The following is a 15,489-nucleotide window of genomic DNA, read 5'->3' as shown; positions in this document are numbered from 1 at the left end:
TAAATTTATGTCTATTACTGCCACTCAACTTGTTTTTAGTAAGCTCGGGTCTTATGGTAATGTATGTACGCTAATGTCTTTCTGTTTTTTTCTTTGTTTCGATGTGTCATATTTCAGTTCTTTATTTAGAACCGGCTGGTGTTTTACTTTAATGAACTGTGCTTCAGCATAATGGAAGGTTAAGGAGTAGGTGAGTAATATTGAAACAATGGCGTCCATTATTGAAACTATGTATTCAATTTTTTTTTTCTTCAATAATTTCTACATTTCCTTTTTTAATTTCTATCAAATAAATATCAATAACAAACAATTGATACATTTATTATTATTATTGTTAATTTTGTAAATTTTGACAATTTTATTTTTTAAGTTAGAAGTAAAATGTTCTTGTAGCATATTAAAATCTCTTCTGATGAAAGTGAACTCTAGTACTATGATATTGTGCGTTAAAACACTGGACCCTACAGACATTTAGATTTCGTTTAAAAACTGTTAGTCTATTGATTTACATTAAGGTAGTAATACACTGGATTAAGAAAATGCATTGATCGCAACATGACTCGTCAATATATGTACTGTTAGTACAAGTCTCTGGTCAACCACTGGACCACACAGTACGCAAATTTGCGCAGAGATAGAAAACAAATATTACAAAAATTACACATTTATATTAACTTAAATAACTTAATACTTTTTATAACTATATCATAATATATCCTGAGATCGATTTCTTCTGAGAGACCAGCGAAGCTAGCCTCTTCACTTATTGCTACCGTCTCCTACGGCAATCTAAGATACATCTCTCATTCAAGTTCTTACATCCATAAAAGTATATTTTTTATCATTTTATTTTTTCATTTTACTTACACATTGTAAACGTAATATCACAAACAAATGTACAAATTAGTACAATTAAAAACGTCCACATATCTCCGACCTCTCGAGAGGTCGCCTCTAATAAATACAATTACAATACATGAAAATACAATTCTACAACTTCACAATAGAATTGAACTCGAAACAAAAAATAATACCTAAGACTAAATCGTTCAGGGTATCAGTATCACACGCGCGGCGGCGACTGAGATCAGGGGTACGCACCGGGCGCCGCCACGGCACACACACATCAACCAGCAAGACTCACAATCATTAAAATATCCAATAATAAAATACAAACAATGATTAACATAAGTACAGGCGGCGCGAGGAGACGGGCGTTACGGTGGGCAGAGGGAAGTGAAGGGTTAAAGGAGAAGGGTCGAGATCGACGCTCGCCGCCGCGCGCCGTCGCACGCGCCACCCGCCGCGTCGCCGGCCTCCAGCGACGCAACATCGACACTTTATCAACACAAAGGGCGTGTCGCATCACTAGCTGCCGACGACGCGCCGTGTGCCGCAAACTAAAATCGCACGCGATCCCGCGCGCTTACTCTATAACTAATCATTTTATATCACGCTGTGCTTTTTTATCTTATTAAAATATATAATAATTAATATATATAATATTGATATTTAAAATAACGATACGTAGATCGAGGAGGGCAGTCAGTCGGCTCGCTCGTCACGCGCTTGTATCACAGGCGGTTTACTCGGCCTGGCCACGAAACAATTTCTTCTTTTCTATCGTGAACTGGGGGCTGATTATGATGGTGCCGCTTCGAGTCAAATTTCTGGAAAGAAAGAAATCATTAGAAACATTGATAAATGACAAAGTTTAAATTAGGTCCTAATTCAGAAAATCTAAAAAGAATCTTGTAAGAAAAAAATATTGATAGACTAATGGAAACTGTAAATTCAATAATAAACGATAAAACATTGTTTTGATTAAATAATTATATCAGCGTCGATAAGGTGAGCAAAATACAAGTTTATCTACCTACTTACTTATTAATATAGAAAAAAAATCTAATCACAATACTCACTTTAAGAATTGCGGCAACAGGCTAGTCCAGTTCGTCGTGTCGTGTTCCAGATGTAAATGGATTTCATGCGTCGTGACCGTGCTGGGGTCTACTTTGAAAGCTGCTAATCTTCTTCCCCCGACGTCGACGATGAGCGCCGTCCCTCTGGATCCGCAAGGTTCGCCTTCTGCCAAGGCAATAGTTTGTCTAGAAGCCCTGGAGAGCAGTTCTGCCGGGACCAAGACTTCGGCCGCGGCTAGTTCGCTGGCTCCTTTCGCGGCCCGTAACTCTCTTTCCAACCTCTGAGCCAGCGCCGCTTCCGTCGGGACCGGCACTGGCGCCTCCCTCCAGGTCGGACCGTTCCATGCTGAAACAATACAGAAAAGCGTTTAAAATTTCGAACAATTATTCCAAATTTTAATTTGGATCTCGCAAAGTTATAAAACTATCGATAACTGACTGTCACTTCACTATATCTTTCAGTTGTTTAAATTTTCGAATCGAACAACAAAGACTTACAAAACAAAAGGGAAAATGCGAAACCAAATCTTATTGGAGTGTATCAGATGCGGGGCACGGGAGCGCATCGCCGCGGAACAGCTGACGTGTCAGCTGGCAATGACGTTCAGAGACTCGAAGCCCGGCCCGAGCTGTCACTCCGCGAGAAAAATGATTTCCACCGACAGCGGAGACTGCGCGCGCCGCATAGCAACAGAGGCCGGTTAGAAAGCCGGCCCCACACCACCACCACCGCAAGAATAGAAAGTCTCAACTCACCTTTTTCACTATTGAATCCGACATTAAACTGGTTGGTGACCGGCAGGATCTCCATGTTTTCCAAATCTTTGCTTATATTGTACACTTTTAATACAAAAAATTAAAGTGTTCCGTTGCGGAACTTAAAATCTAGAAAAATATCACAAGTCTCTTTTGTACTGCGAATTCGCACTGAACAACCGGTTTCACTACCGGCGACTAGTTATCGTGGAGAGATCGATGGGAAATTGAAAATGTCCGAAGGTATCACGACCGCATCAGATCTGATCTCGTAACCTTAGGGCTTCGTCACTGGCCCTCGGCTCACTGTTCGACCCACCCGACCCTTGTCGCTTTCTGTGACGGACTGACGATACGGGGAAGCGCGGCAAGTTATATAGAGAGCCGCGGGCGGGGAAGCGGGGGGTCTCTCCGCGGGCGACCGCGGGGGCCCCGCGCGCCAGTTGCTCCGCGGCGCGGTGGTCGGCGGTCGTCTCCGCGTCGCTCTGTGCCGGCTTCCGGCCGTACGCCGGCCGGCTTCTTTGTTCCAGTTCTTGTTAGAACTGTTTTATCTAAATCGTGTTATAAACCATAAATCCGTGATTAAAAGAAACAGTCAAGTGAATTTGTTGAGAACAATCAAGGACTCTCTGTAACTGATGTTTTCTTTGTCTCGGTAGTGTTGTCGATGTTGGCCCCCAGCCGTTCCTTTGTTTCAATTTGATTGTATACCGATGATGTTTCACTAGTTCTAGCGATATTATTGTATATAGTTTTAATTACCTACAAGCGAATAGTGCGATTTCATTTCTTTATCTTTGTAACTTTATCAATTCCAATTTGAAAATTAAGAAAAAATGATTTTTTTCTGGTTTCTGATCAATTTTATTAATATAATTGTATAAAGTTTATTTAACTTTAGTGAGATTAAAGTTTAATCAAAATCCAACACACTGGTAAAATTTTTAAACAAGTCCCGACAAGTTTTTAGTTCGATAAGTCATAATGAAAAAGAGATAAAAAAATTCTATAATACTACTAACAGTCAAGCGAGTAAGTACACTGATAAGTTTTACAAAAACAAGTTGATGTTATTTAAAATGTTATTCAAATTTAATCAGTGTATAAATTATTATCAGGCGTCGATATGACTAGCCGGTTTGTCTCGTAAACGGTACTCGTGATAACGTACCTATATGAGGATGTAGATATAAATTGTGATAAACAAATGATGTCTGCAAAATAATAAGGTGATCTCGAATTGATTGAGTTATAAATGAAAAGATAAAGATTTTTGGTTAAATTAGAATTTTTCAAATAATATCTTTATAAGATAGGTGACTTGTTACAGAAAATTAAATCTATTTAGAATATGTCGTCAGAAATATTGAAGCGAGCGAAATATTAGGTATTTTGTGCTATCATATCACAAATATTGTTTCATTTTATTGGAGTTGAATGTTTTGATATTATTTTATATGGGTCATTTATTCAAAAACAATTTATCAGAAATATAAATTAAAGCAAACTATTTAATACCTTTATCGTATCAAAGTAGAATTTCAAATAAAAGAAATACTTCGTTCATGAAATTCAATATTACTTTCAACAATCTAATTATAATAATAATACAGAATATTACTCAAATAATAAAGAGGACAAACAAAAACACAGTAATTATAAATAATTAATAAAGTGAAATTTCCAGAATGATACTTAAAAATAAATTGATACAGGTGTTCTGAAAAGTCGGATTATTCATTTTATGCTCCTATATTATTTGTACAAGTGTAACTGAAAATTTGTGAAATTCCGAAAATACCGTGTTAAGCAGAACCAATCATCAGAAGCACCTCGCTGAAGCCATTCAATACGCTCGGCAGATTGCATCACCCAATAGAAAACTTGGCAGCTTCTCTACTACCAACTTCCTTCTTTCCATGTCTACCAATTCCTTTTAATGATACGCAATTTGGCTAAATTCCATGTAAAATATATTGTGTGATATTCAAAAATTTGGTGCTTAGTTTTTTTGTAGTGAAAGCTCTAAAATTTAGTGTTTCGTAAATTGTGATAAAACAAATTTATTTGCTACTCGTACATCTTCATTCTTAATTACAATCCCACAAAGTTATGTAATTCTTCAAGTAAATACATATACCTATAGTAGTTTTAGATTCAGATTAATATAAATAATTATAAAACTTCAAGGCAAGCATCAAACAAAAATCTATCAAACCTACAATAACGTATTGTAATCAAATTTTGTATAAAAACAAATTCTAAGTCAATTCCATCTTCATAATGTTCAAATTTCGAATCAAAAAAAAATTATTCGTGCCTTTCTAATGATCTCGCGGAACAATATCATAATTTACATGGCAACATCAAACCGGCTACTGGCCACAAAAACAATGGTACAAAAAAGAGAAAGAAAAAAGCGGTTGCTACGCCGCGCCGGCCGGCTCCGCGGCCTTGGGGCGTCGTGACTCACGCCGGAGCGAATCAAACTACACGTCGATATTCCGATTATTTGATAGATTGTCATGTTTTTTAACTGCTGAAATGATGGGACCGCTTGGCACAATATTGGTGCAGGCGGTTCCTCCGTTTTCCCAGTAAACACCGTTACCTGCCTGCGGTATTAAATTGACAATTAGGATTATTTCAACACCTTTATAAAAAAAAAATGCCGAAAAAATCTTGTTTTTACTTATAATATTTAGATCATAAAAACGGTACAACGTTAGGCAGGTGAAAGATTTAGTTAAATCCTTCAAGGATCCAAATCAAGAGAAAGATGAAACGCTTGAAATTAATCTTAACCATCTACATGATACCTACCTCATTTGTTTTGTTTGTGATATAACGTGTAAGCATTCGTCTGATGTGCACACGCTCATCTCACGTCATGTGAAATGACTCAATTTATTTTATATAATCGGTAGATTGATGTATCCTAAATTATTAAACATTGCGTCTCGTTTCGCTGGTTTATCTTCATTATTGTCAGTTTACTTTATTACGGCTATCTATTTGTAGATATAATTGCTTTCGGACCATTTTATTTCTTTTGTTGTTATTTCTTTTGTTGTTCATAATTTTTTCCCAAATAGAATTATTACGAAATTTACTGTAGTAACATTATTTTTATATATCCTTTTGGATGTTACGGTTTTTAGAGAAGCATTCTTAAATCCAATACGAAGAGTCCTTTGGAGAAGTTGATGTTATGTTGTTCTCCTGCCAAAACTTGCCCTTCCGTCACTTATTATATTTATTATAAATTTTTACATTCCCATTATAAAAGTAAAATAGAAAATACAATTGTTAAAGTTATTTGTCCGATACCCAATAAATTCGTTTGTATCCGTCCTTTTCCCTTCACAACCACAAAAAAAGTTAAACCGAGTTACAATTTTGGACCCAAACCTATCGCGTGTCAAACAGCTTCGACATGTCTCAACCTGTCCCTAAACTTGTTCCAAACTGCGCACCGTCTTATTTTCGGAAAGTTTAACACAATATGCAAAAATGGAAACGAATAAAACCTCACTCATTTACATATTTATAAGAAAACATTTATCTTGAATGCTATTGGTGTGCGAAGACATATTTCTCAACTTAAGGTTCGTAACGAAATTTAATTAGCCATTCCATAATGCATTAGATGGCCTCACTGTGTCTACTATTTTTATCTTTAAAGGTAGCAAATGTTTTGTGTTAAGCGGTAACACGATCGTATTCAGATGTCTCAACTTTAGTTTTAAGTGGCTGGGAGTCATATTCTTCTTCATTTAGATGCGTAGCCTCATTTGTATGTTGGCTGTAGTTCGTGATCAGTATTCTAAAGTCGTTTAACGTTGTGCTAAGTTTAGGCAACAATTCATTAGCAATTTTAAAGTGGTTTTGTTTATGTCGTGTTTCTTAGTTAGGTTAACACGTGTGTATCTATTGTGTTCTAATACAATGTGTTCTTGTATTAGCTCCTTAAATGAAATAGAATAAGGGTTATAAAGCTTTTTTTTTTTCACGTGATAATTATCATCATCAATTGATGCTATTGTCTTATAAGCGCTAATTTGTAATTGTTTAATTTATTTAGATGTAAGGCATTTTTCTTCATCAAAATGTGATTTGAATTGTATAATTTTTATCTATTTCATGTACCTATACAAATTGTTACTGTGATAAAAATAAATGATATATATCAAACGTTAATTTATTTTATTTCACACGTCGTGCAAAAATAACAGATAATGCCCTCAATATAGGTTATCAGTAGTTAAATGAATTATCTGTTTTACTCATGAGATATGAGGTCGTTAAGTTATACCCTGACATACTATTTAGCAATTTAGATAGTGCAATGATTATTTGAATTTAGATAACTGAGCAGACATGTTTGTCTTTATGCAAAATGGCGACCAATTTGATTATAATGTCAAACTCAATTAAATTCACATCGATATAAGTTATAACATGACTTGTCCTAATTAATGGAATAGACACTAATTTTATTGATAAATTTAAGATTCCAATTAAGTACATATATATACGAATAATAAACTTACTATCAATTTTTAACGGTTTTAAAAGAATGTGATCTTAATTCAATAGATATACAGAATAATAATTTACTTAAAGAAATTTTGAACAAAGTATTATTATCAACAACAAAATACTTTATTTATACTGATATTTTGATGGAAAAGATAAAGCTTTAGTAGTACCACTCGATAATTATGATGTAAATGTACCTATTATTATGAGTGATAGTAAAATCTAGAATTGCAGATAAGTTTCTTAAATGCAACTCATCTTTTGACTTGACCAAAATGTAGTGACTATTTATGTATGAGCATATCTATAAGTTTACTGTTACTGAATTCTTAGGTATTTATTGTCCTACGACATTAATAAATAAATAAATATATACGGGACAAATTACACAGACTGAGTTAGCCTCAAAGTAAGTTCGAAACTTGTGTTACGAGATACTAACTCAACGATAACATATTTTATAATAAATACTTCTATAGATAAACATCAAAGACCCAGGCCAATCAGAGAAAGTTCGTTTCTCATCATGCCCTCGCCGGGATTCGAACCCGGGACCTCCGTTTAATGTTGTAAGTTCCCATCAAAATGAATCACACCAACTTGCCTAGGAAATTTTGGTAACACCATTTGTTACTGATTCTGGAGGATGATGAAGTGGGAAGAGAAGGAAAATATTCCCTATATAGAATTCCCTTTGCTCTGATGATAGTGTAAGTATTTTAACAAACAGATTGAAAGTAAGTATAATGATGAAAGAAATGATTATCGTCGTCCTGGCTTCACGTTTCACCCTCACCAAAATTCAAATTCTAATTCAAAATTTTTATTCATTATTATAGGATACTTCATATCACTTAATAATTGTCAAAACGTGTGGTTTAACAACATTGGTTGACGTCAAATAAATTACTTTAAACTAAGTTTACTGCCGCTTCCAAGGCGTCAGTGCAGAAGAAGCGGTAACAAACTGCACTGCAGCATTTTCTTCAACAAATTCTTCACCATTCTAAGGAGGAGCTCTGCGTTCTAACTGTAAACATTCTGTTCCCTGCATTCGCTTCGTGTTAAAACATGACTTATTTCGACTCCAGTCTGATATCATAATACTGTACCGTATACTATCGTGTCTTATCAATATCAAGGGGAATAAAGTGTGCATCATAATTAAGCCCAAGTTATTATTCCACCTCGCCTATAATTACCGAAAATATTGTAACAGAAACAATAATTTTCGTCAGTCCCTGTCAGATTACTGGTATTACAGGCAATTCCCTGTGATTTACGAAGCCAACTAGTCATTACCTCGCTCATTGCTAATATACTGGCCTAATATCATTTCCCAGCTAGCCATTTCTTCGTGACAAGAGAAAAATCTGTCGTTACTACCCATTAATAGGCACATTCATCTAATACATGTTCATTCATACATGTTTTTTAATGTAGACAATGTGCATTCGTCCACGATTTAGATTTAAGAGATCTATATTTGTAAATTGACGTCCTATGAAAATGCTGCAGTGTAGTTTGTTCCGCCGCTTCTTCTACACATGCGCTTTGGAAGCGGTAGTAGTTATGATTAGATTTAAGTTATGTGACGTCAATAAGTGATACCTTGTATCCAATTTTGAAAATAAATCTATTCTATTCTATTCTATTCATCTAATGCAACTTTTGCCATGGTCCAATTTGTGTTAGGTTTCTCTGCAAAGATTGCGGAGGTCAGACGGGAGTCGATTCGTGTGAATACAAACCTGAATTGGGTAAGTCAGGACCCAATTCAGGTTTTTAGTCAAAAGGGCGCACGCAGCATCCTCTACAGAATAACCCAGGGTATATTTATACATACATACATATAGTCACGTCCATATCCCTTACGGGGTAGAGCCAACGGTCCCGAATAGACTGAAAGGCCACGTTCAGCTGCTCGGCTTAATGATGAAATTTATATTCAGATAGTGACAGGTTGCTAGCCCATCGCCTAAAAGAAGAATCCCAAGTTTATAAGCGTATCCCTTAGTCGCCTTTTACGACATCCATGGGAAAGGGATGGAGTGGTCTTTTTTTTTATTTATGTCGGGAACCATCGGCACGAAGTTTACATACCGTTTAAAAACCTGATTCATATTGAAGTTTTCACATCACATCAGTTAATTATTTGTAAATCTGGCATTAGTTTGCCAGAAAGGACATAACAGACCCTTTTTCGCTACTTCAAAAACTTCTGCCAATTTTGGGAAACGTACTTAAAATGAGTCGGCAATGAAGGTCGGCAGTGTATTTCGATACTATAGAACAGATATTGATGCTTTATATTTTAGACCACGATGAAAATATATAGTTACAAAGAAAATGTTTAGTTTTACGTGATTCATTTGATTGATAACTTTCTAATACCATTTTGACATAGTTCTGTAAATACATTGTGTTATCGCAAGATTCCTATGTGATGTAAAATCAGAAACAATGACTGTAACATTTCTATATTGACGTTGGAATTACTTATTTTTATCCATGTTGGTTAAATCATTTCTGACAGAGATTATTAAATGTCTCATGACTGCAGTGTGGTTCCCGGCACCATTACAAAAAAGAATAGGACCACTCCATCTCTTTCCCACGGATGTCGTAAAAGGCGACTAAGGGATACGCTTATAAACTTCGGATTCTTCTTTTAGGCAACGGGCTAGCAACCTGTCACTATTCTATATAGCGCAGCCTATCAGTCTTTTCAAGACTGGTGGTTCTGTCTACCCTGCTAGGGATATAGACGTGATCATATGTATGTATGACTGACATGAGATATTAAATAATCTCTGTATGTAATCTGCTGCAAATATATTTTTCATTTTAAAAAGTCGAACATGGGAATGGAGCTTTGCATGCCTTTATGAGCAGTCAGAAACTATCCAAAAAGGCTCGACTGGCTGTGCACAGGGGCGTGTTGGTCCCGACATTAATGTATGGGAGTGAAAGTTGGGTATGGCAAAAGAAGCATGAAAGCAGAATAAATGCAGTGGAAATGAGAGCGTTAAGGAGTATGATGGGTGTGAAATTGAGTGACAGGATAAGGAACAGCGTGATAAGGGAATGTTGTGATGTGAAAGAAGATGTAGTTACAGGAATAGAAAAGGGTATGTTAAGATGGTTCGGTCATGTGGAGAGGATGAATGAAAGCAGGTTGACTAAGCAGATATACAAGGAGAGTGTGGAGGGAAAGGTCGGAGTGGGAAGACCTAGACGAACGTATCTTGATCAAATTAAGGACGTCCTGGTAAAGGGTCAGGTCAAAAGTACCCGAAACCGCCGAGCTTGTATGAAGAGAGTTATGAATGTGGACGAAGCGAAAGAAGTATGCAGAGATCGTGGCAAGTGGAAAGAGGTAGTCTCTGCCTACCCCTCCGGGAAAGAGGCGTGATTTTATGTATGTATGTATGTATGTATGTTAAAAAGTCACAGATTTTTTTTTTGGAAAGTATCCTCGCGGTTCCCAAAACATTAGAATTATATGACTCCATCTCTTTCCTGTGGATTTCTAAAAGGAATACGTTGAAGGCGATTAAAGAAGCGATCAAATGTGCTATTTTAATAATAAATAATAATATAATTATTGCATAGTTGCAACGAAATGCTGGTTTGTTACTGAAGAAATGACATAGTGTGTGCCAGATGTTTCTCGTCCTTCACAGATTGTAAGGTCAATCAAGGGAATGGCTTATCCCAACTAATATAATAAATGCGAAAGTAAGTTTATTTGTTTGTTTGATGTCTCTTCACGAGTTAAGTATTTTCTGAACATTGGTTCAGAAAAATACTTATTTCATTGAATTTTTGCGTATATATAACTAAGTACCTACCCGTAACACTGTCTGTCTGTAATCTGTTCATGAAGTGTGTGTGTCACACTTCATGAAATTTTGCGTATATATAACTAGTTAGTGCTGTCTTGCCCGTAATTAATAAAAACGTGTTAACGTGAGTCAATGAGCTTAACCAAATTAATTCAGATAATAAAATTATAACAGTTACATTTATCAAGCCAGGAAACGTCAGTCAGTGTATTTACTGCAGAATTGTTATCAGTATAGCCTTGAAATATTGAATGCTAATACATATTTACATACAAAAATATATGTTATCATCTTTGTATTCGTAATATAAGAACAGGCGGATATAATCGTAACTTCAAAAATATAATCTAGAGGCCGCCCGCGACTTCGTCCGCATGGAAACCCTATCAATCCCGCGGGAACTCCGGGATAAAAAGTAGCCTATTTGTTATTCTAGGTCTTTAGCTACCTACATACCAAATTTCATCGTAATCGGTTCAGTAGCTTTTGCGTGAAAGAGTAACAAATATCCATACTGACATCCTGACATTCTCACAAACTTTCAAATTTTAATATAAGTAGTAGGTATAACATTCCTCTTCAATTGTGCACACATACAAACATAATAAGGTTTTACTTACATACATATAATCACGTCTATACCCATGCGGGTAGACAGAGCCAACAGTGTAGAAAAGACTGATAGGCCACGTTCAGCTGTTCGGCTTTATAATTGAGATTCATATAGTTACAGGTTGCTAGCGCGTCGCCTAAGAGAAGATTCACAAGTTTATAAGCCTATACCTTAGTCGCCTTTTACCACATCCATGGGAAAGAGATGGGGTGGTTTTTTTTTTATATTGGTGCTGGGAACACACGGGCAGTCTTGAAAAGACTGAAAGACCACGCCTTTCAGTCTTTTCAAGACTGTCCACTCTGTCTACCCCGCAAGAGATAAAGACGTGATAAGTATGTATGTATAAATATAGCTTGCTGGATACCTAAGTATCGAATCTTGAACCAAAGCGTTTGTCAAACGTTAACCTTACAATAATACAATTGAAAAAGTACTGATAGCGAGGCCGTAGTAACGGCATTTCGCTTAGCAACCGAAATAGGGGCAAACCCGGCGCAAACAGTAGGTCATACGGTAGTGATGGACAATTATCGATATCGATAAAAAAAAAAACTTAACAATTTTTGTAGATTTTTCATTGCTTTTTCTCGACGTAGTGGTGTATTTGACGATAGTGACAAGTTCAAAATGGACGATAACCGACATTAGTTTCTTTATCAACGTAATGCTATCGTAAAAGGAGACTAAGGGATAGACTTATGATCTTGGGATTCTTTTATTAGGCGATGGGCTAGCAACCTATCACCGTTTTGATCTCAATTCTATCATCAAGCCAAACAGCTGAACGTGGCCTATCAAAGACTGTTGGCTCTGTGAAACCCGAAATACCCCAGGATATAAACTATTTATATAGTATAGTGACGTCTATATCCTGGGGTATAGAATTTTTGTTTGTTTGTTTGTAATATCTTTATTGCATAGAAATTTACACAGTAACAAGAAAATAGTAAGTACATAGGTAGTTATAAAAGAAACAAATCACTTGCAATGGCGGACTTATCCAATTTTTATTTTCTATTTCCATTTTAGACACAATCTCTGTCAAATTTTATCATTAGATCATTATTATTCACAATGTACCTAGTAGTAGGTATCATTGTTTTAATAAACAAGGCCAATGCTGTAATTGTGACCAAAATTATTATCAGCATTCAATTTGAAAATCATTCTAAAATAACTTCTATTGCCTTCGTAATAACGTTCATACGTCGAGATTAAACAATATTCGATGCTATTTTGTGATACACAAAGAAGTTGTAATTCTTTGTTCGGATGCGACCAAGCGGCATGAGGGTCCACGGTTCGATGCTTAGTTCGTATCTAATAGGTAATGGGACCCGCCTTTAACCCCCGGCGATAAAGAGGGTGTGTGAAGGGTAAGGAAGGTACTACCAAGGCAAAATAGAGAAGATATTATTACATGATATTCATTAGTTGACGGCCTCTGTGGCGCAGCGGTAGTACGCTTGTCTGTGACACCGGAGGTCCCGGGTTCGAATCCTGGCCAGGGCATGATGAGAAAAGAACTTTTTCTGATTGGCCTGGGTCTTGGATGTTTATCTATATAAGTATTTATTATAAAATATAGTATCGTTGAGTTAGTATCTCGTAACACAAGTCTCGAACTTACTTCGAGGCTAACTCAATCAGTGTAATTTGTCCCGTATATATTTATTTATTTATTAGTATCTACATCTTATGCATACCTACCTACCAATAAAGAGAAATTGTTAGTTATAGTTAAGTTATTATATCTTTTTGTTTGTAAATTTATACTTACCTACATAAAATCACGTAGGTATCAAATATCAATCAGGAGTGTCGGGCGCCGTGTGGGTTCCGACACTTAAGAAAATTGAACCACTCCATCACTTTCTCGTTGTTGTAAAGGCGACTAAGGGGCAGACTTATAAACTTGGGATTCTTCTTTTAGGCGATGTGCTAGCAACCTGTCACTATTTGAATTGTAGCCTATCAGTCTTTAATATTGTTACGAGATGTCTACCCCGCAAAGGATATAGACGTGATACATTCATAAATACAAAGACTCATAAACACATAACCTTTCTTTGCGTCTCACTGTCGGGTAAACATCAAGAGTTTAAGATCAAATATACATACATATAATCACGTCTATATCACTTGCGGGGTAGACAGAACCAACAGTCTTGAAAAGACTGATAGGCCATGTTTAGCTGTTTGGCTTAAAGAAATAATTCAGATTCAAATAGTGACAGATTGCTAGCCCATCGCCTAACAGAAGAATTCCAAGTTTATAAACCTATTCCTTAGTCGCCTTTTACGATATCCATGAGAACGAGATGGAGTGATCCTATTCCTTCTTTATTATTAGTGCCGGGAACCACACGGCACAAAATCAAATATACAAAAGACAATATTGCAGTTCAGTAGGTATGTTCTTATATTGCTTACAATCGATATTGCAAAAAAATCGATCTCGCTAATCAATCGATTTAGTCGCACGTTTCCTGCACGTGAGTGGTTTTTGCTTACCAAAAAAAAAAACCAAAAGTATTACAATTAAAAATACATGCTTATGTACCACATTTGAATCTTATTGACGTAAGAAAATCTGTAGTTATCGATTTTTATAAGAAATCTAATTAAGCGTTTATAATGCTTTGACGTATTTTCAGTTTGGAGTAGATACTTAATGATTTTATAGATTTTGAAAGATACAATACAATTTAATTATTTTTTTCTCATAAAGAAGGCGAGAAATATTATGACATGTAAAAATATTCAGCTAAATCCAAATTTCAGGGAATACCTTATTAAAATTACCAAAAACAAATTTAATGTAAAAAAATTATATTTTATATTAGAGAGCGTTCAGGTGTATGATGGGTGTGAAATTGAGTGACCGGATAAGGAGCAGCGTGATAAGGGAATGTTGTGATGTGAAAGATGTAGTTACAGGAATAGAATAGGGTATGTTAAGATGATTCGGTCATGAAGAGAGGATGAATAAAAGCAGGTTGACTAAGCAGATATACAAGGAGAGTGTGGAGAAAAAGGTCGGAGTGGGAAGACCTAGACTAACGTATCTTGATCAAATTAAGGACGTCCTGGTAAAGGGTCAGGTCCAGAGTACCCGAAACCGCCGAGCTTGCATGAAGAGAGTTATGAATGTGGATTTTGTAAGCATTACTAATACAAATGAGTCCTTGTTACTTATATAAATAAAATTCATTCATTCATTAAACGAAGGTAGTATGCAGAGATCGTGGCCAGTGAAAGAGGCTCTGCCTACCCCTCCGGGAAAAAGGCGTGATTTTATATATGTATGTTTATATATATTTATACATATAGTCTTTATCCCTTTCTGGGCAGACAGTGTCAACATTAATATTACGGTTTTTATTCTTACCCAAAATATAGTCCAACCTCTCCAATTTTCCAGAAATGATTTCCAGTAATCTTGGAATTACTAGTATTTAGCAAAGCGGCCGTGGTCGCGGCGCCCCTGACAAACAACTCAATGAAGGGGTGGAAGTAGGGCTGCCTATCCCTTGCGGTTCAGATATAGTCAGATTAAATTGAGATTTAAAATAGTGACAGGTTGGTAGCTCTAAAAATCCCAAGTTTATAGAATAGAATAGATATTTATTTTCAAAATTGGATACAAGGTATCACTTATTGACGTAACATCACTTAAATCTAATTATAACTACTACCGCTTTCAAAGCGTATGTGTAGAAGAAGCGGCGGAACAAACTACCCTGCAGCAGTTTCATCGGACGTCAATTTACAAATATAGATCTCTTAAATTTATGAGCCTTTT

At 36.0% G+C, this 15,489-nt stretch overlaps 1 protein-coding gene across 1 annotated transcript; it reads right to left on the bottom strand.

The window, feature by feature from the left end:
* Positions 1-214: 214 nt before the first annotated feature.
* Positions 215-3,050, bottom strand: LOC106139607 (protein charybde-like). The gene is made up of 3 exons (XM_013341082.2): positions 2,679-3,050; positions 1,923-2,268; positions 215-1,670 (listed from the first exon to the last, which is right to left on the bottom strand). Exons 1-3 carry the CDS (start codon positions 2,731-2,733, stop codon positions 1,586-1,588), a joined length of 486 nt encoding a protein of 161 aa, XP_013196536.1. The 5' UTR covers positions 2,734-3,050; the 3' UTR covers positions 215-1,585.
* Between the last annotated feature and the right edge of the window lie 12,439 nt (positions 3,051-15,489).

Source organism: Amyelois transitella, chromosome 17 (genome assembly GCF_032362555.1).
Source record: "Amyelois transitella isolate CPQ chromosome 17, ilAmyTran1.1, whole genome shotgun sequence".
Classification (NCBI taxonomy): domain Eukaryota; kingdom Metazoa; phylum Arthropoda; class Insecta; order Lepidoptera; family Pyralidae; genus Amyelois; species Amyelois transitella.
This window is presented reverse-complemented; position numbering and strand designations above follow the sequence as displayed.